Below are 25,116 nucleotides of genomic sequence, written 5' to 3'. Positions count from 1 at the left end.
CACATCTGCCCGTCAACCAACACTTTCAACTTTCACCTTTTACACCGCCTCTGTTGAAAACAAATATTATTCTATTGATTTCAAAAGTTCAGAGTCGGAGAGAGATTTTACACCGCCTCTGTTGAAAACAAATATTATTCTATTGATTTCAAAAAGTTCAGAGACGGAGAGAGGGAGAGAGAGAACTATAAATCTCTCCTTGTGCCATTAATACTTGCCTCAGTTTTCTTGGCCAAACCAAAGAGAAGACCAGCGAGTTTTCTTATTCGGAAGGAAGAACAAGAAGAAATGGCTGGACAAGCAATTTCAGATGCCTTCCCACTAAATGCATGTCAGGATCCCAATCCTCCTCCAGTTGTAAAGAAGAAGAGAAACCTACCAGGAACTCCAGGCTAGGAATTATAACAACATATCCTCACTTTTTCCTCTTCTCTAACTTCCCCTATTTCTCCTTTCAGGATGTCATTTCTTTAGTTCTTAATAGTGGTGTTTGTATTTGTATTCTTACAAGCAGATCCTGAAGCAGAGGTTATTGCCTTGTCTCCAAGAACGCTCTTAGCCACCAATCGGTTCTTGTGCGAGATTTGCGGCAAAGGCTTCCAGAGAGACCAGAACCTCCAGCTACACCGCCGGGGGCACAACCTCCCATGGAAGCTGAGGCAAAGAAGCACCAAAGAGCCGAGAAAAAGGGTCTATGTGTGCCCCGAGAAGAGCTGTATCCACCACAATCCAGCAAGAGCGCTTGGAGACCTGACCGGCATAAAGAAGCACTTCTGCCGGAAGCATGGCGAGAAGAAGTGGAAGTGCGAGAAGTGCTCCAAGCGGTACGCGGTGCAGTCTGACTGGAAGGCGCACTCAAAGACCTGCGGCACGAGGGAATACCGCTGCGACTGTGGCATCCTTTTCTCCAGGTATATTTTGTGGTACCACTACTGTTAGGCCGCTGGTTGGTGCTTGTTCCACATTAGAATCTGGTGTTTTGGTTGTTAGTAAGGCTGTGCCCATGGATCAGCTAGCCTATTGGAAGTGGAAACTCTATGGTGTTAAAGTGATAAGTAGGTGATGCTTTATATAGTGACTAATTAGCTTGTTTTGATGACTATGACCACCAAGACCACTCTCCTTTTCGCCTTTGTTTCACTTGGCTTTTAGTACCAAAAAGATAAAAAGGAAAGAGGATGATAGGATGGACTCATGAGTTCTGACTACCATTGTTGCTGCTACCATTGTCATCTTCACTGCTAGTTCAACTAATGATGTGGATTTTTCCTTTCGCAAACAGGAGAGACAGTTTTATAACACACAGGGCCTTCTGTGATGCCTTAGCTGAAGAAACCGCAAGAGTTGCTGCAACATCGAACATCAACAACATGGCACCGATCGGTGATGCCGATTATCTTTTCACTGGCAGTTCGATGAGATCTAATATGTCGCAGAACTTCTCCTCCAATATTAAGCCTCATACACCCAACTGCGAAGCCAATGATCAGGCTAGACCCGGGCTTTCGTTGTGGATGGGCCATGGCATTCAGAACGGTGAGCCCTTAAGTCGCACTCCCAATCTCTCTGACATCAATCAAATTGGACCAATGGGTGCCGGAACCTTGTATGATGATCTCTTCACTTCATGTTCAAATGTCCAGCAACTCGACACTCAGTTAAGTTGGTTGTGTGGCAACAAGCTCTGGCCTACAGGCACTTGCGAGCTAACAGGCACCTCCATTCCAACAACCACCATGAAGGAGGTTGACAGCTCGCAGTCTCTCCTCACGAGCATTCCTTCCTTGTTTAGCACTCAACATCAGCACCATCGAGCACCAGTTTCAGAAATGTCTGCGACGGCATTGCTTCAAAAAGCCACCCAAATTGGTGTGACTTCCACCATTCCATTTGTTGGGAGTTTTGAGCCATCAAAGTGCCAAGATATTCGGATTGAAGATGCTAGCTTAAAATATGATGGATTAGTCAATTCCAACCAACTGAGCAATCTAGAGAACATTGTAAATGGTTTCACTGAATCAAACGATATGTTCGCCGAAAGACACCGCAGCTCTCTAAAGGATGATCTGGAAGGAGATGGAGAGACCAGGGATTTCTTAGGTGTTGGGGTGCAAACCCTCTGCCCCTCATTAATTAATGCATGGATCTGAGCCTTCTTGGGCTCCTATGTTACAAACCTACGCATAGAAAGCGTAGTTGTTGAGAGAAAAGGAAGTATATATGGAGAACCTACACTTCTGCAAATTTTGCAGGATAGAAAAGGTTGCATCGTTGCTTGATGGGAGTTGATGGATGTGTTCAGAGTGCCAATGTGCATGTCAAAAGTGACAAGATATCCGTGCATATTATTCAAAGACCCTGAAAGGCACTCTTTTGGGGAGCTGCTTTAGTTTTGGAAAAAGTGTGGTGGGGCAGGCTAAGAGCAACCTCTTTTTAGCTTTATTATTTCATTCCATCTCTTCCTGGGTGGATGTCTGTTTAAGCTGGATTTTATTAATTTTAGTGTTCTCACATTGCTAGATTTTTCTTTTCTCCTTTCATAAAACAATGAGCATTGCTTACATGCTGGACAACCGGTCGATTAGCGAGGAGTCCATAAAGCTAAAAAACGTTTTGGCGACCCCCTCATGGCATTCCCAATACTCGTTGTCTGGTTGTCTGAGGTGGCTCAATATCCAGTAGTCTTTTTTTTTTTTTATTTTTTGATGGACAATATCCAGTAGTTGAAACGTGAGCTTTTCACAATATTATATAGACAAGCTAATCCAAGTCCAATGTAACCATACCCAGGTTGAATTCTTGGAATAGCTAATTACAAATGGGCAATGACATGCCAAAGCAACCATTCGAATCATAAGATGAGTATTTAACTTAGATAATCGTGGTAAGTGCTGCTCCCATTGTTATTCCAACGAGGACCGAGGGGGGAAAAAGAAGAGTGCTTCGCAAGTCCAAGCGCAGTTACTTGGTCTAGTGGTTGTGCATAAATATATCTTTGGACAGGAGAATAAAGCATGCATGGCCTACATATACAAACCTGTCTCTGTATAAGTCTAATACCCAGTCCTAATTTATACAAGCCCACCAAAATTAGGCCCACCAAGCCCACTTGAAAAAAAAAAAAATCTGGAAGTTCTCTTCCTCCCCTTGCTCGATTAGGAGAGGGTCTCCTGGGGTAAATAAGAATCCTAGAAAAAGCCCTATAAAATCCTTTCTTCTTCCTCCATAGCCGACCACGACGAGCACCAATTTCTTCCTCTTCTTTCTCTCAAATTTTTTCGTTGAAGCCGCCGACGTCCTCTTTGTGTTTGCCTCAAATCCTCACCAGAGACCTCACTGGAGACAGAGGTAAGCCCCGGTCCTCCTTCTTCTCTTCCTTCTCCTCCTTTTCATGGCATCGCGCACCCCCACCGGCCATCGGATTCGTCGGATAATCCCACAAAAAATAAAAACTTTGTTTTTCTCTATATTGAACGAGCCTTCTCCCTCTTTTTTCTGACCACCAACGCCGTCGCCCATGGTGCCGCACCCATAGGTCATGACCCCTACTTTCCTAGTTTTCTTCTCCGAAGGTTTGGCCCTCAATGATCGGCCGATAATCGAAAAAATCAAAGAAAAGAGGGTGGTCCCCTATTTTTTTGATTTTTTTTCTAATTTCTCATCGGTCGAACCTCGCCGTCGGCCATCCCTAGCTCTACCGCCGTCAGTTGTTGTTGTCGGACCTCCAACCGTGCCGCCGCACCTTGCCGGAGCACAAGCCACTAAGCCCCTCCCCCCGTGTCCCTCCTCTGTTTGGCCAGAAAAAGAAAGAAGAAAAGAAAAGACAAAAGAAGAAGAAGAAAAAAAAAAAAGAGAAAGGATTTTCTCTCTCTCTCTTTCTCTCTCTAAGATCCTTCTACTCTCTTTTTCTCTCTCTACCTGCATCACGGATCTTAGGACAAACTTGAGATGAAAATAAGATGATCTGGAATCACTTTGAAATTTATGCAGTAGATTAGATCACAGTCCGGCTCTTATTCGAAATTTATAGTATCTGATCATAGTTAATCCATATTGAATCACTTTGATATGATCTCTGATGATCTCGATCATGTTTGCCATATTTGAAGAATATAAAGATTCTCTCTCTATTTTCTCTCTCTAAAAAGCTCATTTTCTCTCTCTTTATGGATTTTCTCTCTAGAAGTTTTACGGATCAATGAAGGGTTTAGGTACTTAAACAAATCTCAATCTTCGTTGATCCTAGGAGAGATCTTGGATTTATGTTATTAGGATCGTTTATCTAAAATTTTTTCATATATGATTTTTATGTTTGATTATGACGATGTAGAGATGCGACTGTGTGCATAAGATGTCGAACATAATATTTTGTTTTCAAAATTTATAAATCAAAAAGTTCGTTGATTCTTATGTTTGGATTAATCACCGATAGAGATAAGAATCCTTATACATAATCACCATTATACATACTACTTTTATTGTTGGATTTGTATCTTTGGTTTTATATCGTTGGATTCGTGTTGATAGATTATCATGTTGAGATACTATTGTTTCTCGTATAATTTTCTAATGTACATATATTGTGTGTTAATATATATGTATGCCAGCGATTGATGATATGATTATATGGATATGACATACCTATTTTGATCATACTGTAAATCGAAATTGATTTGGTGAAATCAACATGTAATAATTAAATGAAAAAAATATGGTTTGGACTAACCTTGTCATATAGAACAGTCCGTTAGGAGCTTATACCTGGGACAGCCTCCATGAGCTTATACATAGATCAGTCAGTCAGGAGCTCATAATTGGGACAGTCTGTCAGGAGCTGATGCTTGGGACAGCCCCCACGAGCTTTCATACGTGGGACTGCCAGCCAGGAGCCACTACAGGAAAAAAATATTTTTACGATAAAATCATTTATGATGAAAAATATTTTCTTCATCAATAACAATATTTACGATAAAAAATTAAAAATATTATAAATAAAAAAATATTTACTATGAAAAAAAATTTCATCGTAAATATTCAAATATCAGTGATAGAAAATTTTTTTTATCGTAAATACAAGTTAATAGAGATGAATATTTTCATCATAAATAATGCATCATTTATTTTAATTTAAAATTTTTGAATATTCATGATAAAATTATTTTCATCATAAATAATTTAAGTATTTACGATGAAAAATAAGTTTTCATCATCAATAATGTTATTCCCAATGAAAAAATTTTATCGCCAATATTTGAAAAAAATAAAAAAATTAAAAATTATAGATTATTTATGATAAAAATATTTCATTGTAAATAAGATAGTATTTATGATGAAAATATTTTTTCATCATTAACACTCGATTATTTATGATAAAAATTTTTTATCGCTAATATTTTACAGAAATAAGGAACTTAAAAATTTAAAAATTATAAATTATTGGCGATAATATTTTTTATCATAAATAATTTAGTATTTATGATGAAAAAATATTTTTATCATAAATAACATAGTATTTATGATGAAAAATTTTTATCATCAATATTTTTTAAAAAAATAAAAAATTTAAAAATTATAGATTATTTTTTATAAAAATATTTTATCAAAAATAATTTAATATTTATAATAAAAATAATTTTTTATCATAAATACTAGATTTTTACAATAAAAAAATTTTATCATCAATATTTAAAAAAAAATTAAAAAGTTTATAAATTATAGATTATTTATGAAAAAAATCTTACATTATAAATAATCAAGTATTTGTAATGAAAAAAAAATTTTCATCATAAATATTTGATTATTTATGATAAAAAGTTATTATCACCAATATCTCAAAAAAAATAAAAAATTTAAAAATTACAGATTATTGATGATAAAAATCTTTCATCATAAATAGTCAAGTATTTATGATGAAAAATTATTTTTATCATAAATACTGAATTATTTATGATGAAAAATTTTCATTATCAATATTTCAAAAAAAATAAAAAATTTAAAAATTTAAAAATTATAGATTAATTTTGATGAAAATATTTTAAAAAATAATTTAATATTTATGATGAAAATAATTTTTCATCATAAATACCGAATTATTTATGATGAAAAATTTTTATTGCTAATATTTTGATAAAAAATAAAAAATTTAAAAATTATAAATTATTTATAATGAAAATATTTTTATTATAAATAATTGAGTATTTGTGATGAAAATATCTTTCTGTTGTAAATACTCGATTATTTATGATAAAAAAATTTTATCGTTAATATCTTAAAAAAATAATAAATTTAAAAAATTCAAAAATCACAGATTATTTATGACGAACATGTTTCATCGTAAATAATATAGTATTTATGATGAAAATTTTATTTTTATCATAAATAATCAATTATTTATGATGAAATATTTTTATCATCAATATTTCAAAAAAAAATAGTATTTTAAAATATAAAAAATTTATTTGTGATGAATATTTTCATCATAAATAATATAATTTTGTCACTAATAGTTAAAAAATTAGAAATTTAAAAAAAAATGACTTCTGACATTGAAAAGAAATCAATCTCTAAGTTTCTCTGAATCTGTTTTTTTGCTCAATTTTGTGTAAGTTGTTGGTTCTATGAACTGATCAGAGGTCACAAAGTACAAAAGTCTTGTATCTGTCCAAGAACATAGAAAGGAGATGATACAGGATCTTTATATGTTAAAACATGATCCACAAAATGATTATTTTAATGGTGGCATGTTAAGGTAAGTTTACTCTTAAGGCTTAGATCCTATCTTTGAATTTGAGTTTAAATGCTCCCCTCTTTCCTCTTATTTTGCAAGGAATTATTGCTTTCTTTCTATAGATCAGTGAAACAGAAGTCTGAGACAATAATATTCTACAGACTTTTACAGTATCAATATATCCTTCAAAAAAAATAAAAAAAAATATAAAATTTATAAAATATAAAAATTATAGATTATTTGTTTGGTTTATTATAACCATTCTCCCATTTCTATTTTTATTGCTTAATACTCCTTTTGCATTTATATAGGTCGAAAAGTATACAAAAAATCTTTGCTGGGTCTTCAGTATTATTTTTCAAAAGTGCATTCATGGTCTTAGTATGAGATGATTGTTTGTCGCAGATACTCTCTAACTAGCTGAACTCTTATAATTGCTATCCAGTTCAAGATTTATTTTGAGATTGACATACTTTTGAGTAGGTATTATCCTTTATACTACGCTCCTTTTATGTCGGATCTCAAGAATCTTAGCTGATCGCAGATTAAATTTGAGTTCGGATGTTCATTCAAATCTTTCAATCAAGTTATGACAGTGTTGCCATCAAAAAAGTAAATCTAATTAGTTAGATTTTTTTAATTATAATGTTTGATTGGAGCAGCATATCAGAGAACTTGCCTTATTTTTATGATCAAGGGGAATCAAATTGATCCATATCATGGTTGTCTCATATTCATCTCATTCTTCTGCACAGATCTGCAATCTTCATAAATCTTGATTGGCATGAACATATCTTAAGGCTGCTAGAATTCATGAATATACCTGAAAAGATACTTTTAGTGAGAAAATATTTTTTTACAAAAATTATTACGATAAAATCTAAATTTATGTTGCTAATAAGATTATTAACGATGAAATCTTTCATCGTCAATAATTTTTTTGATAAATTTTTTTAGAGAGAAAATTATTTTAGTGGAGAATTTTTTTTGAATTATTAGCGATGAAAATAAAATTTTTATTGCTAATAAACTTATTAACGACGAAAATACTTTTCATCATCAATAATTTTTTTAACTTTTTTGTGGGTATTTTTTTGATGAAAATTATTAGCGACGAATATAACTTTTTTATTGCTAATAATTTTATTAACGATGAAAATTTTTGTTTTGTCGCAAATAATTTTTAGAGAAAAATTTTTTTAGTGGGGATTTTATTTTTGACAAAAATTATTAGCAAAAAAAATTATATTTTTGTTGCTAATAAGATTATTAACGATAAAAATTTTTTTTTATCAAAAATAATATTTTTGGAGAAAAATTTTTGTTAGCGACGAAAATTAATTTCCGTCACTAATAACTTCATTAGCAATAAAAATTTATGTTGCTAATAGTTTTGCTTTCAATGCATGTTAAATCGATGTCCCTTCGCGTAAAACCGTGCAAAATCCTTGTTGCCCCCCTCCCTTCTCCCCTCTCTACTCTCTCTTTTTTTTCCTTGGTCTCTCTCCCTCTCCCTAAGCTCACCTCTCTCCATCTCCCTGAGCTCTCCTCTCTCTGTGCTCTCCCCCCTCTTCTCGTCGGCGAGCCCCTCTCCACCATCGCCGCCACCGTCTGCCATCTGTCGTCCACCGTCCGCGCCGCCCGCCATCTGCTGGAGGTAAGGTTTTCAACCCTTTTTTTTGTATTGATCGGGCCACCGGGGGGTGAAGCTATCCGCGGGGGGGGGGGCAGGGAGGGGTCGGCCGGCGGGGAGGGGGCGGGATGGAAATGGGGGCGGAGCGGGATGGGGTCAGGGAGGGATGGGGCCGGAGAGGGGGTGGCCGGCGGCAATGGAGATGGGGCCAGAGAGGGGGTCGGCCGGTGGGGAGGTGGTCGGCCGGCGGGGAGAGGGTTTGGGGCGAAGGTGGGCGGGATGGGGCCGGAGAGGGGGCGGCCGGCGGTGATAGAGATAGGGCTGAAGAGGGCGTCGACGGTGAAGATGGGGTCAAGGAGGGGGCGGCCGGCGATCGGAGGAGACGGGGTCGGGGAGGGGGCGGCGGCGGGGAGGGGTGGGTGATAGTGGGAAGGGAGGAGAAAAAGGAGGGGAAGAAAAAAAAGAAAAGAAAAAAAATCGAGAAGGGGCGGAGCCATGGGGGTGGCCCGCGAGGGGTTTGTGACGGCACCGGCACTACAGAAGCGGGGGTCGCAAGGGCCGAGTCTGGGTGGCATGGGGTGGACGGCATCGGCACCGTGAGAGTGGGGATTGCGGGGGCCGAGTCTAGGTGGCGCAAGGTGTGTGATTGCACTACTGCCATGGGAGCGGGGGCCAAATTTGGATGGCGCTGGGTGTGTGATGGTGCCGACACCGTGGGAGTGGGGATCGCGGGGGTCTAGTCTCGATAGTGTGGGGTGTGTGACTACACCGGCGTCGTGGGAGCGGGGGCTGAATCCGAGCGGCATGGAGTGTGTGACAGCGCCAGCACCGTGGGAGCGGGTTTTATTATTTAGGAGCTCGTTTAGAAGAAAAAATATTTTTAAAAAAATATTTTTAGATAAAAAATATTTTAAAAAATAAAAAAATATTTTTTATTTTTCGATAAAAAATATTTTTTAAAAAAAATAAAAAACCATCGACTCTTCGGGATTAGGTTTTATTGTTATTATTTTGTATTAATATTATTTTACATGCTCAACTACTTATAGTTTATTTTATATTTATTATATAAATTTTTTAATGTTACTACTGAAATTTATAAATAATTTTTTGTTCCACTAGCACAATGCATATTGCTGTTGTTTATTATAATTTAATTATTTTATGTACTATTTTGTATACTTTTGCTTATTATAATTAAATATAAAAAATATTTTTATTTTAAAAAAAACTCTATTAAAATTTTTGATAAAAAATTTTTAATGTAGAGTTATTCTTTTTTGATAAATTAGAAATTCATCTTCGAATGTATGTTCAGAGATGATAGTTAAATTGCATTGAGTCATAGATTCCCGTTCAAGAGTCGATCTTCATCAAGATCGACTCTTGGATATCCCGTATTTGAACTTTTTAAAAAAATAATAATCTTATTATTGTTAATAATTGATATTTTATTTTATTATATAATATTTAGTAGTTATCTGTCCATTGTTCTTCGGATATATGGTGGGTAGGATGCGTAAGCACCATATTCACGTCATATACTTGAAAAACTATGAGGAGATGCTGTCGAAATTTTCACAATAATAAGATGAAATATTTACTAATAACAATAATAAGATTATTATTTTTTTAAAAGGGATAGGTCCATACCTGTTAGTAATGATTTGAAATGGATAGGATCATGTATTTTTGCTTCATTAAATTGATGGAAGAAAATTTTTTGTGTTACTGTTTAGTCTATATTTTTTAATATATACTATTTTGTATAAAATGATATGTGTCCGGATTTAGATCGAAATTTCATCCAAAATTCGGATCATGATTCAATCCGAAATCTGAATCGGATCCACGGATCCAGATCGAAATTTCATTCAAAATTCAGATCGCTATTCAATCCGAAATCTGAATCAGGATCCGATTCGGATGAATATCACTAAAAATTTTTTTGTTGTTAATAATTTTTGTATTTGTTGTTAGATAGATATCAATAAAAATTGGATGAATGCTACAGATATTTTTTTGCTTGAATATCGAATAGGAGTTCGAGATTTTATTGAGTTTACATGGCATAAGGCTGACAGTGCTAGTCAGATAAAATATCCATGCAAGAGATATGTCAATATGGTATATCGTTACATAACACTTATTGAGGAGTATTTGCTACGTTATGGTATGGATAAGAAGTATACTTATTGGATATGGCATGGGGAGGGTGATCTAAATGAAGTGGTGCACGACGATGATAATACTGAAGATGATAGTAATACTGCTGAATCTGTCAAATATAGTGGTATAGGAGAACTATTGGATGATTTACATCAAGGTGCTTGTTCAAATATACGCATGAGTGCTACTGCATCTGAAGACAATTCTGATCATGAACATAATATCCGACTTGAGGTGGAAGGGACTTTTGAATAGTTTGTAAAGCTTGTAAGAGATGCATGAGAGTTACTCTATCCAAATTGTATAAAGTTCTCCAAGTTAGAGTTTTTGATAAAATTACTTCATATTAAAATTGTGAACCGATGGAGTCAGAAGTCATTTGATAAAAATTTGACATTGATTAAAGCAGCTCTTTTCGATGGAGAGAAGCTTCTGAAATCATATTCTGAAGTAAAAATATACATGCGAGAATTGAGATTTGACTATATTTCTGTATATGCTTGCAAAAATGACTGTATATTATTTTATAAGGATAACGAATAGATAATTGAATATCCGAAATATGGTGAGCTATGTACAAAATCGATAATATGAAAGGAAAGAAGATATCTGAAAAAATTTTGAGATATTTTTCATTGATTCCAAGACTTCAAAGGTTGTATATGTCCATAAAGACAGCTGAAGAAATGAAATGGCATCATGAGCAGCGAGTTTCGAAGGAGAACATACTTAGCCACCCGACCGACTCTGTAATGTGAAAAGACTTCGATGTAAAGCATCCACACTTTGTAAGTGACCTGCACAATATTTGGCTTGGTCTAGCGACAAATGAATTTAATCTCTTTGGCAATCTGAGTACCTCTTACAGCATGTGGCCTGTGATGTTAGTTGTATATATTATGTCACCTTGAAAATGCATGAAAGAATTATTTATTTTTATACCACTGTTGACTTCAGATCCGAAAGCACCAGATAATAAAATTGATGTATATCTATGACCTTTAATCGATGATCTGAAGGAGCTATGAAAAAATGGGGTACAGACATATGATTCTGTGAGTCGAAGTAATTTTAAATTGCATACTTCGATTCTATGGACCATAAATAATTTTTTGTATATAAAAACTTATCTGGATAGAGCATCAATAGATATTTGATATGTCTAATATGCAATAAGGATGCATCCTCCTTATATTTAAAGCATAGATGAAAAATATGTTTCATGGGTCATCGGCAGTTTCTCTCTAATAATTATTCTTGAAGGATCCGTTATAATCAATATTTTGATGGTAAGTTCAACCGACATGCGCTACCTAAGGAGTTAAGTGGAGTAGAAATTTTAGAACAGCTTGAAGTCATTGAAAATGTCTAATTTGAAAAAATATCGGATACTCGTAAATGAAAGCGTACTGAAGCTGAACTGAATTAGACGAAGCGAAGCATATTTTTTAAACTACCATATTGAAAGCAGCTACTACTTCGTCATAATCTAGATGTAATGCACATTGAGAAGAATATTTATGATAATATTGTCGATACTGTATTGAACATCTCAGAAAAAATAAAAGATGGTACAAAAGCTCGTCTTGATTTACAAAAAATAAAAATTCGATCGGAGTTGCATTTAGTTCATCGAGGTTATAGATTTTTTATGCCACTTGCATGTTATTCGCTGTTTGACGAAGAAAAGAAGAATTTTTGTGGATGGTTCGAAACCGTAAAATTTTCTGATGCATATGCTTCAAACATATCGCAATGTATTGAAAACAACGACAGTAATATCTCTGGTATGAAAAGTTATGACTCTCATATGATGATGTAACGTTTGCTTCCTGTGGTTATGTGTGGCTATTTGGGTGGTATTGTTCAAACTGCATTGATTGAGTTGAGAGTATTCTTTTAAGAATTGTGTTGTTGAAAATTGAAGATTAACTTACTTGAGAGATTTGAGAAGGATATCGTACTCATTCTTTGTAAGTAAGAAAAAAATTTTTCATCATCATTTTTTGATGTTATGGTGCATCTAGTTGTTCATTTTCCAAAAAAAGCTTTTTTGGCTGGATCGGTACATTATCGGTGGATGTATCATATTGAAAGGTAAAAAAATTATACGCACTTTATCATATCAATTATAAGATGTAAATATATTTCTAAAATTTAAATTTATTTTTATTTATAGATTCTTGTGTACCCTACAAAAGTATGTGCACAATAAAGTACGGCCTGAAGAGTCTATAGTGGAAGCATATGTAGCTATAGAGTGTGTCATATTCTGCTCGATGTATCTTAACGATATCGAAACAAGATCTAATCGTACAGATCGTAACACAGACCGTGAATGGGGTGATAATAAACCGATGCTGTCTATATTTAAATAAACGGTTCGACCTATTGGTGTAAGAAGATATGAATTTATGGACGTGAACGAGCTATCCAAGGTATACTTTTACGTTTTAAATAATTATGAAGAAATTGAAGATTTCACTGAGTAGGTACCATCTTAGCATACTGTTTAATATTCTAAGTAATATTTTCATGTCGATGTAAAATTAAAAATCATGACTTGTTGCAGTGAGCATAAGAGTATACTATGCAGAGAGAATAATACGGATGCTGATAATCGATATATGAGGGAATTTACAAAATAGTTTGGTGATCTTGTAAGTTGCATTAGTAATACATTATTTATAATAATTATAAAAATTATTATTTGAACCAACATAATTTTTTATGTTATGGTATAGATGAAATATAAGTATTTCAATAAAAAAGTGGGTGCGATCGATGAGTTGTACGATGTAGCATGTGGTCCCGATCGAAGGATTAACCACTATGCATCCTATATCATTGGAGGAATGAGATTTCACACAAAAGAGCTTGAGATGCAATGATGGATCCAGAATAGTGGGATTGCTATAATAAGATATGAAGGAGAAGAAGAGATTAAATATGATGGTGTACTGATAGATATCATAGAACTGAAGTATGGATCCAAAAATTTTATATTCTTATTTCACTGTGAATGATGGGATATTAGTAATAAAAAGATCGGTATTCATATCGATTCATACTTTATTAGTATAAATTTTGCATGAATATGATACTAGAATGAGCCGTATATATTAGCAACTCAAGCGAAACAAGTAATATATTTGAAGGATCTAAAGTATCGAGGTAATTGGCATGTCGTATAAAAAATAATACCTAGAAGCGTATATGACATACCAACCCGATTAGAGATGGATGAAAATTCATATCTACATTAAGAAGAAGCTTTTTAGCAAAAAAAACAAATATTAGTTGAGCTTCTTGTTGATGAAGAACTTGTAATGGCACCTTTGAATAGGGCTGATCTACCGTCTAATGAAGTTGAAGCTGATTTTATATTTAATCTTGATAAGTCAGAAAGCGACGATCAGTTTATAAATGATGATGAGATAGAAGATGACACATATGTCGATTAGTGTGATTCAAAGGAGCATCTACATATCGAAGAAGATACGAATATTGATGAGTAGATTTATATTTTTTGTTCAATCTTCTCTTGCAATAATAGTATGCAATATAATTCTATTCATTCGAATGTAATTTATTTTTCGTTATTATTATTCAATATTATATTTATTTATATATCAAGAATTACAGATATGGCATCAGAAGACAAATTACAACATTCGCGTTCACAGTCTACCTTGGAGGCTGAGGCACCTTCATCGATTTCTACTACAGCACCAGCTCAATCACCAGAGTCCTGCACTAGCAGATCCCAGTGAGGCGGGTCTGAGTGAAGTGGATTCGAGTGAGGCAGATCCGAGTGGTATTATTATACTTTTTATATAATAAAATTTAATTTTTTTATTTGGATAGCTATCATACTAATGATTTATTTATTATTGTTTCAGACCAGTCTTCATCAGTATTGAGGCGAAGGTGAGGTCCATCGAAGAACCTCACTCTAGAGTATTGAAGATGCGAGCACCCAGGATAGTGTCTTCATATCGAGATACCATCCGACTATACCAGACCCATTAGGGGATGGTGCGAGCCATGACAGATCGAGCTGGACGTCATATGCTACAGCTATGCCCCCATGATGCTTTTCGATTGACGTCACATTATACCGGCTCAAAGAGAGATTTTCTATACCCACTTATAGGTAAAATAAATTATACTGTGAATATTTAATTTGTATAGTATTCTTCTAATATTTGTTATTGGCAGAGTGTATTTGATATCATTGATTTTGAGGAGGATCGCGTGCGGCGAGCTGTGGATGCTCATTTATCTTTACGTTTCATAGATTATCGCCACCGCATCTATTAGCATTGGTACCATGTGATGCAGGATCATGAGGTGGAGGCAATGCGGTAGTGGTCCTATGACAGCATCACTATGGATGATTAGACTATCATATGCCGGCATTACAAGGATCCGACATATCAGGTTATACATTCAAATTTTTTTTTAGAGTTTAATGATTGAATCATTTATTCTTAAATTAAATTTATTATCTACTAATTTGACTGATAACTGTACAGAGAAGATGTGTCCACAACATTGTGAATCGGATGAAACAGATCGTACCGCATTGTAGAGGTTCGAGGTCGTTCGCTCATCACATGGAGCAGATGATAAGTAATTTCTAATTAGTATATAATTTTCTAATTATTTAAAAAAAAATTAATTAATTATTTTTAAATTATAGAAAGATGCTGAGAGTGGCAAGCTTCCTGATAGGATCGATATCTACCAGCGGATCCACCGACGACAGTCAAAGGAGTGGACAATGGGGAGCCAGGAGCTCTTTGTAAGTTTTTTTAATTATTTTTTTTATTCATAGTTTAATTTTTAGTACAAAACTAAAATAGCTATAACTTTAATTTTTAGAACCGTATGATAGACATCAGATCCCAGCCTATCTCTGAGGGCTCGACCGCACCCATAGATGATGAGATCTGTGATCAGGTGCTTGGTATGAGATCCTATATGTTAGAGGACTAGGATATGGGATCACTGCTCCCTCATCCTCACGCTCGTCTAGGACTGACATCCATGTTGCCTGTGATGCTCGACCGACAGAGGTGCAGAGGTAGGCTACTGAGGATCGACAGTGGGTTGAGCAGCGAACTGATGAGTTGGCTGCATACGTCGACAAATATCAATTACTCCAAATCTAGATGATGGAGTGGATGGCGCAGATAGAGCGGATGATACAGCTGATGAGACAGCAGCAGGCCGGTCTGAGCTCTTCCGAGCGCTTTCCTTTTCCAACTCATTCTTCTTCTGCAGATGCCGACACTTGATGGTCTCTTTATGTAATTTTTTATTTTTATTTTAAATTTTTTATATTTTTAATTTAATATAATAAAATAATAAAATTTATTTATGAGTTTATTATATAAATTTTTATTTTTATTTTTTATTTTTAATTTATAAAAAATATTATAAATATAAATTAAAAATATATATTCATAAATTATTTTTTTTTAAAAAAATATATGTAAATTATTAACAATGGAATTATTTTTGATGAAATATTGATTGCTAAAAAATATATTAGTCATAAAAAATTGATCATAAATAAAATTTTTAATAAATTTTAAATATTAAATTTTTATATTAAATTAATAATGATAAAAATATTTTCATCACAAATAATTAATATTTTATTAGTGATAAAAATTTATGTCAAAAATTATTATATTTACAATGTAAGCTTTACATCATTAAAATTATTTAATTTTAATTTTTTTAAAAAATTTATAATTAAATAAATAATGATAAAAATATTTTTATTGCTAATAATTATATTTTTGATGAAAATTTTACATCATTAATATTTTTATAAATTTAATTTTTATAAAAATTTTTAATTAAATTAATAGTGATGAAATATTTTTATCGTAAATAATCATATTTGTGATAAAAAAAATTTATCACTAAAAGTTTTTAAAAATTTAATTTTTATAAAAATTTTTAATTAAATTAATAGTGATGAAAATATTTTTATCTTTATTAATTTATTATTTATTAGTGACATTAAAATTCATCGTAAATATTTTTTTTTATGACTAAAATTTTTTATCATAAATAGTTTTTGAAAAAACTAATTTTTTTAATGATGAAAATTTTTCATCGATAATATTAATTACTTATGATAAAAAAAAAATTTCATCATAAAATATTATTAACGATGAGATTATTTATGACTAAATATTAACGATAAAAATTTCATCACTAATAACTATTAGCAACAAAAATAGTTTATTAGCAATGAATTTTTTTTGTCACTAATAACCTATTTTGTTATAGTGAGCTCATGCCTGGGACAGCCTTGATGGGCTTATTAGTAGAAATTTAGTCGGATGGAGACTGATGCATAGTCTTAGTTAGTCCAGAGCCAAAAAAAAAAAGTTAAAAATCATATGATTATGAAAAGAGAAATAGAAGACAAAACATAAAATTAATGCTGAATAAAAGTATTTCATCGGTTAACATATGATGATGCATCTCTTTTAACAAGACAGATAATTTATGCATGTTTGCAGTATTCTGGATATTGAACATGAGATTTTATAATTTATTACTTATCCTTATTTTTAGATTATATTATTATATTAGTGTGATATATGAAATTCTTACTGGACCGTAAAGCTCACACCTCTCTATTTTTTCTTCTTCTCAGAGTTATAGGATGCTTATAATTTGCTATGATATAGATTTACGAGTAAGCGGATGCATAGATAAAGTATCATTGATATCTGATCAGAGTATTAAAAAAATTTAATTTATAATTATACAAGATTTACTAATTATTATTGAAATTAGATATTTGGATGTTGAGATTGTAATGAATTATTTTAGGCCTTGTATGTTCTTTAGAGCTTGTCCTAAGGAGTGTACGGCCATCACGTATCCGATTCGGATGTTAGATTCGGAGCATGACAAAGTGGTATCAGAGCTTAGATTTAAGATCATTAGAGATTATGAAGTGATATCAAAACTTTATGTATGATTAATAGGATGTGACAAAGTGATATCAGAGCTTAGATTATGATCATTTGAGGACTATGATATAAGTGATTTGGATATAACAGAATGATATCAAAGCTTAGATTTAAGATCACTAGGGACTGTAACATAAGCTATATCAAAATTTTGGGTTATAATCATTGGAGTATGGTAGAAGGATATCAAACCTCAGATTATGACCACTAAGGATGATGATGTAAATGGTATCAGAGTGACAAATTATGATCTTAATTGATTGAAGATTATTTAGTAAATCTTAAAAAATTTGATAAATTTAAATCAGAGTGTACAGCAAAAGTGTGATAATTTAGGCGAAGATGTTATGGTAGAGGATTTGAATTTCATTTTCTTAATAAAGAAGGTTATCTTAGAGCATGAAGATAAGATGAAAAGTTTGTACCCTTAAAATTTTGACTTGCGGTACACTAGTTTCGAGGATAAAATTTTTTTTAAGAGGGGTAGAATGTAATATCCGATCCTAATTTATATAAGCTCACCAAGATTAGGTCCACCAAGCCCATATGAAAAAAAAAATCTGGAAGAAGACTCCCGTTCTTCTTCCTCCCCTTGCTCGATTAGGAGAGGGTTTCCTAGGGCAAATAAGAACTCGAGGAAGAGCCCAATAAAATCCTTCCTTCCTCCTCCATAGCCGGCCACGATGAGCGCCAATTTTTCTCTCTTCTTTCTCTCAAATTTTCTCATTGAAGCCACCGACGTCCTCTTTGTTTTTGCCTTAAATTCTCATCGGAGACCTCACCGGAGACGAAGGTAATCCTCGGCCCTCCTTCCTCTCTTCTTTCTCCTCCTTTTCATGGCATCGCGCACCCCAGCTGGCCATCGAATTCATCGAAAATCTCATAAAAAATAAAAACTCTATTTTTTTCTGTTTTGAACGAGCCTTCTCCCTCCCTTTTCTGGCCACCAGCACCGTCGCCCATGATGCCACACCCATGGGTCATGACCCTTACCTCCCTAGTTCCTTCTTCGGAGGTTTAGCCCTCGATGATCGGTCAATAATCGAAAAAATCAAAGAAAAGAGGGGCGATCTCTTATTTTTTTGATTTTTTTTTAATTTCTCGTCGGTTGAATCTCACCATCGGTCATCTCTGGCTCCACCGCCATCGATCACTGCTATCGAACCTCCAGCCATGCTATCGTACCTTGTCGAAGCACGAGCCACCAAGCCCCTTCCCCCCCTCGCGTCCCTCCTCTGTTCGACCAGAAAAAGAACGAAGAAAAGAAAAGAAAGAAGAAGAAGAAAAGAAAAGGAAAAAAAAAGAAAAAGAGAGAGGATTTTCTCTCTCTAAGGTCTTTCTACTCTTTTATTCTCTCTCTAACTACATCACGGATCTTAGGACAAACTTGAGATAAAAATAAGATAATCTAGAATCACTTCAAAATTTGTATAGTAGGTTGGATCCTAATCCGACCCTTATTCGAAATTTATAGCATCTGATCATAATTAATCCATTGAGTCACCTTGATATGACCTCTGATGATCTCGATCATGTTTGCCTCGTCTGAAGGATACAAAGATTCTCTCTCTATTTTTTCTCTCTAAAAAGCTCATTTTCTCTCTACTTTCTCTCTCTAAAATTTTTTCTCTCTTCATAGATTTTCTCTTTAGGAGTTTTACAGGCCAGTGAAGGGTCTAGGTATTTAGACAAATTTCTATCTTGATTGATTCTATGAGAGGTCCTAAATTTATATTATTAAGATCATTTATCCAAAATTTCTCCATATATGATTTTTATGTTTGATCATGGTCATGTAAAGATACAATTGTCTACATAAGATATCGAGCGGAATATCTTGTTTTCAAAATTCATAAATCAAAGAGTTCGTTGATTCTTATGCTTGGATCAATCACCAATAGAGATAAGAATCCGTATACATGATCATCATTATACATACTACTTTTATTGTTAGATTTGTATCTTTAGTTTTATATCGTTGGATTCATGTTGATGGATTATCATATTGAGATACTATTGTTTCTCGTATGATTTTTCAATGTACATATATTGTATGTTAATATATATGTATGCCAATGATTGATGATATGATTATATGGATATGATATACCTATTTTGATCACACTATAAATCAGAATTGATTTGGTGAAATTAACATGTAATAATTAAATGAAAAAGATATGATTTGGACTAGCCTCGTCATGTGGAACAGCCCGCAGGAGCTTATATTTGGGACAGTCTGTCGGGAGCTTATGCCTGGGACAGCCTCTACGGATTTATACGTGGATTAGCTGGTCAGGAGCTCATGCCTGAAACAGCCTCCAAGGAGCTTATACCTATGATAGCCCCTATAGACAGCCAGCCAGAAACTCATACCTGGGATAGTCTTGATGAGCTTATAAGTGAAAATTTGATCGGATGAAGACTGAGGCATAGTCTTTATTAGTCCAGAGTCAGAAAGAAAAAAATTAAAGATCATGTGATTATGAAAAAAAATAGAAGACAAGATATAAAACTAATGCTGAATAAAAGTATTTCACCCGTTAATATATGATGATGCATCTCTTTTGATAAGACAGATAATTTATAGATGTTTGCAGTATTCTGGATATTGAACATGAGATTTTATATTTTATTGCTTATCCTTATTTTCATATTATATTATTATATTGGTGTGATATGCAAAATTCTTATTGGACTGTAAAGCTTACACCTCTCCATTTTTTTCTTCTCAGAGTTACAGGATGCTCATAGTTTGCTATGGTATGAATTTGCGAGTGGACGGATGCGTAGATAGAATGTCATTCATATCTGATCAGAGGATTAAAAAAATTTAATTTATAATTATGTAAGTTTTACTAATTATTATTGAAATTAGACATTATGGATGTTGAGATTGTAATAAATTATTTTATGCCTTACATGTTCTTTAGGACTTGTCCTATGGAGTATGCAGCCATCACATCCAACTCGGATGTTAGGTTCAGGGCGTGTCAATAAGTCTCCCCCTCACATATTCTTCAGGTATAAAGAATTTTATCATATATTCTTCTAAGTGGGATGCATTTTTGCAATTTGATCTTTCTGAGAAAATATTAACTTGAATTGTAGATCTCAAATTATGCATTAATTTGGACAATTAGGTTTCAAGATTCTGCAGCTAGGCCAAGGTGCGGTAGGACTCTTTTTTGAGAAACAAAGGATCGATCATGTAGGCTGAGCCCTGTCAACTTTTGTACGTGGAGAATTGTGTTGAACCCATGAAAAGACACTGGTCAGGAAGAAGAAAATTACTCTAAATTCATCTGACTTATTTTATGAAACTGGCAGAGGTTGTACTTATGGCTTGGATTGATGGGAGGACCGAGCTGCCCCGGGTAGAATTGAGCCAAGTTGAGGAGACCCAATCCATTTGCAGGCCTAACTAGACTTAAGTTTGCGTATCCAATGTCCCATAAAATTGAATGCATTTCCTAACTTGATCTGCAATGCAAATCATGACTAGTACTGGATTATTAAGGGCCTATAAGTCATCATTCTTGATTCCGTGTTTTAGAAATTAGTAAAATGTCACACACACACACACACACAGGTTGTTTTGTTTTTTTGAATGAAAATTATAATTAAGTTAATGTTGAAGATAGCATTTTCACTAAACTTCTTGTATTCTTTGCTTTTATTTTGTATTCACCCTTTCATGAAAGCAATAAGTATTTGTCAGCAAAAGCTCTAGGATTTTACAATTAATCAATTTCAAAGAACAAAAGAACTCCATTATATGGTTTGTTCGGTCTACACTTCATTTTTGTTCTTGGATTTCTGAAAGCAAAATGATAAATAATAAGCAGTACCAAACAGGTCCACGTTTTTGCCGTTTTAATGACCGTACCGTCGGGGAAGCATTTCGCTTCCTCCATTTTCCATCAAAAAGATATTTTAATGAGCACTGAAAAAATATAACATAATATTTTTTAAGGTGGGCAGCGGTCACTGGAGGAGAACACTGATTCAAAGTAGCATCAACATCAACCCTCAAAATTCTCAGAGCGGATGTAATCTTGCATAGATTCAACCAATTGTGCCTTCGGCTATATTTTAGACATTCTTATGTTTTTTCAATGCCAATGGGACGGCAAGGCCATTGACATAATATAACATAATATTTTTAAGGTGGGCAGCAGCAACTGCAGGAGAGCACCGATTCAAAGTAGCGTCGGCATCCACTCTCAAAATTCTCAAAGCGGATGTAATCTTGCATAGATTCAACCAATTGTACCTTCAGTTCTATTTTAGACGTTCTTATGTTTTCAATGTCAATGGGACGGCAAGACCAAGCAGCCTAACCCAGAAATGTCAAGTTCATATTCAACAATAGGTAGGTGACAAAGTCTAAATTGAGCCTAAAATCTACAGAGCTGGGCCTGAGCTCATGCAGTTCGGGAAGTTGAATTGGGCTTATTATGGCCTCGCCGCAGACAGAAAAATATATATATATATATATATTTTTGGGTTATCGATGGATCGATCTCTCGATCGCGAGAGAGAGATCCTGTTTTGGATCAATCGGAACTGTCATATCAGATTCCGGGCGGGCCAGGCTCGGGTAAAGAATTGGTTTTTGGTCCGAAGTTTGAATGGAGCCCGCGTGGCCCACCGACTTATCTTTTGGAGTTTAACCAAGTACAACTATGCCGCTGGAGATGCCCATCGCGCAAAAGGAGGATTATTCGTGCGAATCCACCGTTGGATCATCAGCTGCTTGCTTTGAGATCCAAGCCGATGGATGAATGACGGAGCTCGGCGTGCTTTAAGAGCTGTGCAGTGGGCGGTTCAACGGTAGTTTAGTGTGGAGGAAGGTGAATCTCTTTCGCGCGAAAGATAGAAAGACGGTCGCTAGATGGGAAAGATATTTTGCTCGTTTCAATACTGACCGAAGTGAATTTTGGTAGGCTTTTGTACATTTTTCTAAAAATAAATAAATGAAAAGAAAAGCTTTGGAAATATTACTTTTGACCTCATGATACATTTTGCAACGACAGCATGCGTAGCCACGGGTAATTTAAGAAATATTACTTTTGACCTCGTGATGCATGGTTGATGATTATTTATCGTTGAGTATGGTATGACAGAATAATCTAGAGTTATAATTTTTGAGGTGGACACTTGTTCAGCTTATTTAATGAGGTATGCAAATTTTGGATGGTGTACACAAATTTTTATTTGAGCTCTGAAATGAAAAAATACCATCCTCATAAAAACACACAAGAAACAAATCTCAAACTCTTTTAGACAACTAATTGGATTGCATTAAATAGACTGAAGACGAATATGAGTATCAAGCCACTAATAATCAAGTGCAAGACATTTATTGAAAAACATCATAAGTTTTGCATGAATTTTTTTCATGCTATCACATGGCTAAGGGTAAAGCTCAATGATAGAGTATACACCTAATAATGGAAAAATTTTGTAGTCACTAAATCCAGCATCGTTGAAAATTTTTCGCCATTCATATTCTTTGCGCTCCATTCCTCCAAAGGCGATCATCATACAGACATCATAGAAGAGATGTGTCTCATTTACTTTTGCATCATTCGAGTTTATTACCATATCCACAATGATAACTTTTCCACCCTCTTCTTTAGGTGGAATTGCTTCCTTACACCGTTTTAGTATCTTGACACAATCCTCATGACTCCAATTATGAAGAATACTCTGTGAGCATACAATTTACAAATACACAATTAGATAAATGCGAGGTCAAATGCAACAAATATCCAAATTTTTATATGTGGAATATTGCTATCAATGTTATATAAGTGCCTTCTGTTGTGCAATGCGACTCCATAAATTCATCGTAAGCATAAAATCTAGAGCTTCTATATTTAAGGCATAAAATTGGATTATATATAACTTAAGATCCTCCATTGTTTTATGTAATTAATGTAACTATAATAGCACTATATATTCTTGGGATATGCATAACCATCAACACTATAAATTATTAATTATTAGAAAAGAGTTTGAGTTATAGCTGTTATACAAAAGAATAATTGATATTTTTTCATAATGTCAATTATTGGATTGTGCTACATACACCGTAAGACTATTGGCTTTTTTATTCATCCATCTGCATTGATCTCAAAATGATTATTTAAGCGATCCAACAATAGATCCGTATAAAAGAAGCTGAATCCTTCTTTTGCATGAAAGACACAACCCATGTCTGTTGGAAGGGCTGTTGGAAGATTGCTCCACGACCTTCAACCAATAAGGCAACTCTATAAAGCCGGCAGCCCTATTTATAATCATGTATAAATTAAACAAATATGTAGGCCGTGGCGGGTGGCCCTGATGGCATGGAAACTGAGAATTATAGTGTGTGTAACTGCGCGCATGTGCGCAGGTGTGTGGAGATATATATTTAATTAAATCATGCTAGCGACATGATATTGAAAAGTTGGTGGACTTTGTGATGTAATTATCTCCGCTCTCATCATATCCGTCGTTTTCTTTCATAATGGCTTGTAACGGCCTGTGACGGCAGCCATCCGCTTTGCTCGAAAGCGTCGAGTCTTCATGAATAACGTACATCAACTAACATTGGATGCCGACGATTAACTCAAATTCCATGACTTGCTCGAGTTAGAGCAACCTGCGTATATAGGTTTACTTCGCTGTCGTTTAGTAAAGTCAAACCAGATCGCCATGCATAGATAGATCTATAGCGATTTCAAGATTTAAAAAAGAGTGCTTACTTTGAGAAAGACCGCATTGGCCGGTGGAATGGAGTCAAACATACTCCCACCGACGGCGTCGACCAGCTTGCTTTCCGGCAAGGTGGCGACGACGTGAGGGAGGTCGAACACGGTGCATTTCAGGTCCGGAAAGGCCTCAGCGATCATCCTCGCCGAGGCACCCGTCCCTCCACCGACATCCACCAGCGATTTGAGCCCTCGGAAGAACTGCGGGAACTCCGTCACCATCGCCTTCATCACCCAGCACGTCTCGCACGACATGGCATCGTTGAACTTGTCGTTGAGCTCGGGCCGCTGCGCGGTGAGCTCCCAGACGCACTTGACACCGTAGGCCACCTCAAAGGGACTCGATCCTTTTATCTTGAACCAGTCGCCCATGTGGAACCATGGCTTCAAGAAAGACGGATCCGAGTTGACCCGGATGAAGGGCGACAGGTTGGTGCCCTTGGTGAGGAGGAGCTCCGATAAGGGAGTGAGGAGGTAAGCGGTCTCGTTTTCACTATTTCCATCAGGTTGCACCGCAAAGACGCCATGGCTCACGAGGAGACGCATGAGGCGGCGGAGAGAGGGAGCCTTCTCGGGAGGGATGGGGATGGATCTGGCCAGCTCGGAGAGGGGCATAGGGCCGCCGTGGCTGTGGATGAGGTCGGCGATGCCGAGCTCAACCGCACAGTTGAGGGACATCAGCCCGGCGGTGCTGAAAGATTGGTTCAAAAGAAGGGTATGGGCTTGGAAAGGCTTGCCAAAGCTCTGGCCATTGGTGAGCTCCATGATACTAGCTAGTTGTGGCGAGTACTTTGCTTAAAGGTTGATGGCCTGCTC

At 35.0% G+C, this 25,116-nt stretch overlaps 2 protein-coding genes across 2 annotated transcripts; one reads left to right on the top strand and one right to left on the bottom strand.

The window, feature by feature from the left end:
* Positions 1–233: 233 nt before the first annotated feature.
* Positions 234–2,659, top strand: LOC140856129 (zinc finger protein MAGPIE-like). The gene is made up of 3 exons (XM_073253293.1): positions 234–391; positions 515–911; positions 1,283–2,659. The coding sequence occupies exons 1-3, from the start codon at positions 289–291 to the stop codon at positions 2,148–2,150; spliced, it is 1,368 nt and encodes a 455-aa protein (XP_073109394.1). The 5' UTR covers positions 234–288; the 3' UTR covers positions 2,151–2,659.
* Positions 2,660–22,865: 20,206 nt separating this feature from the next.
* LOC105040963 (trans-resveratrol di-O-methyltransferase-like) lies at positions 22,866–25,116 on the bottom strand. The gene is made up of 2 exons (XM_010917730.3): positions 24,295–25,116; positions 22,866–23,251 (listed from the first exon to the last, which is right to left on the bottom strand). The coding sequence occupies exons 1-2, from the start codon at positions 25,063–25,065 to the stop codon at positions 22,955–22,957; spliced, it is 1,068 nt and encodes a 355-aa protein (XP_010916032.1). The 5' UTR covers positions 25,066–25,116; the 3' UTR covers positions 22,866–22,954.

The sequence above is a fragment of the Elaeis guineensis genome, chromosome 3, assembly GCF_000442705.2.
Source record: "Elaeis guineensis isolate ETL-2024a chromosome 3, EG11, whole genome shotgun sequence".
In the NCBI taxonomy this organism is placed as follows: Eukaryota; Viridiplantae; Streptophyta; class Magnoliopsida; order Arecales; family Arecaceae; genus Elaeis; species Elaeis guineensis.
The sequence above is the reverse complement of the archived record's forward strand: the minus strand, read 5'-3'. Positions and strand labels throughout refer to the sequence as shown.

What these genes read in the sequence shown, in the direction of transcription:
- LOC105040963 (XM_010917730.3), bottom strand. Translation starts at nt 25,065, where the DNA reads ATGGAGCTCACCAATGGCCAGAGCTTTGGCAAGCCTTTCCAAGCCCAT. An exon ending in CCAATGCGGTCTTTCTCAAA is followed by an intron (nt 23,252 to 24,294) that starts GTAAGCACTCTT and finishes GTATGCTCACAG; the next exon opens with AGTATTCTTCATAATTGGAG.
- LOC140856129 (XM_073253293.1), top strand. Translation starts at nt 289, where the DNA reads ATGGCTGGACAAGCAATTTCAGATGCCTTCCCACTAAATGCATGTCAG. An exon ending in AAACCTACCAGGAACTCCAG is followed by an intron (nt 392 to 514) that starts GCTAGGAATTAT and finishes TCTTACAAGCAG; the next exon opens with ATCCTGAAGCAGAGGTTATT. An exon ending in TGTGGCATCCTTTTCTCCAG is followed by an intron (nt 912 to 1,282) that starts GTATATTTTGTG and finishes TTTCGCAAACAG; the next exon opens with GAGAGACAGTTTTATAACAC.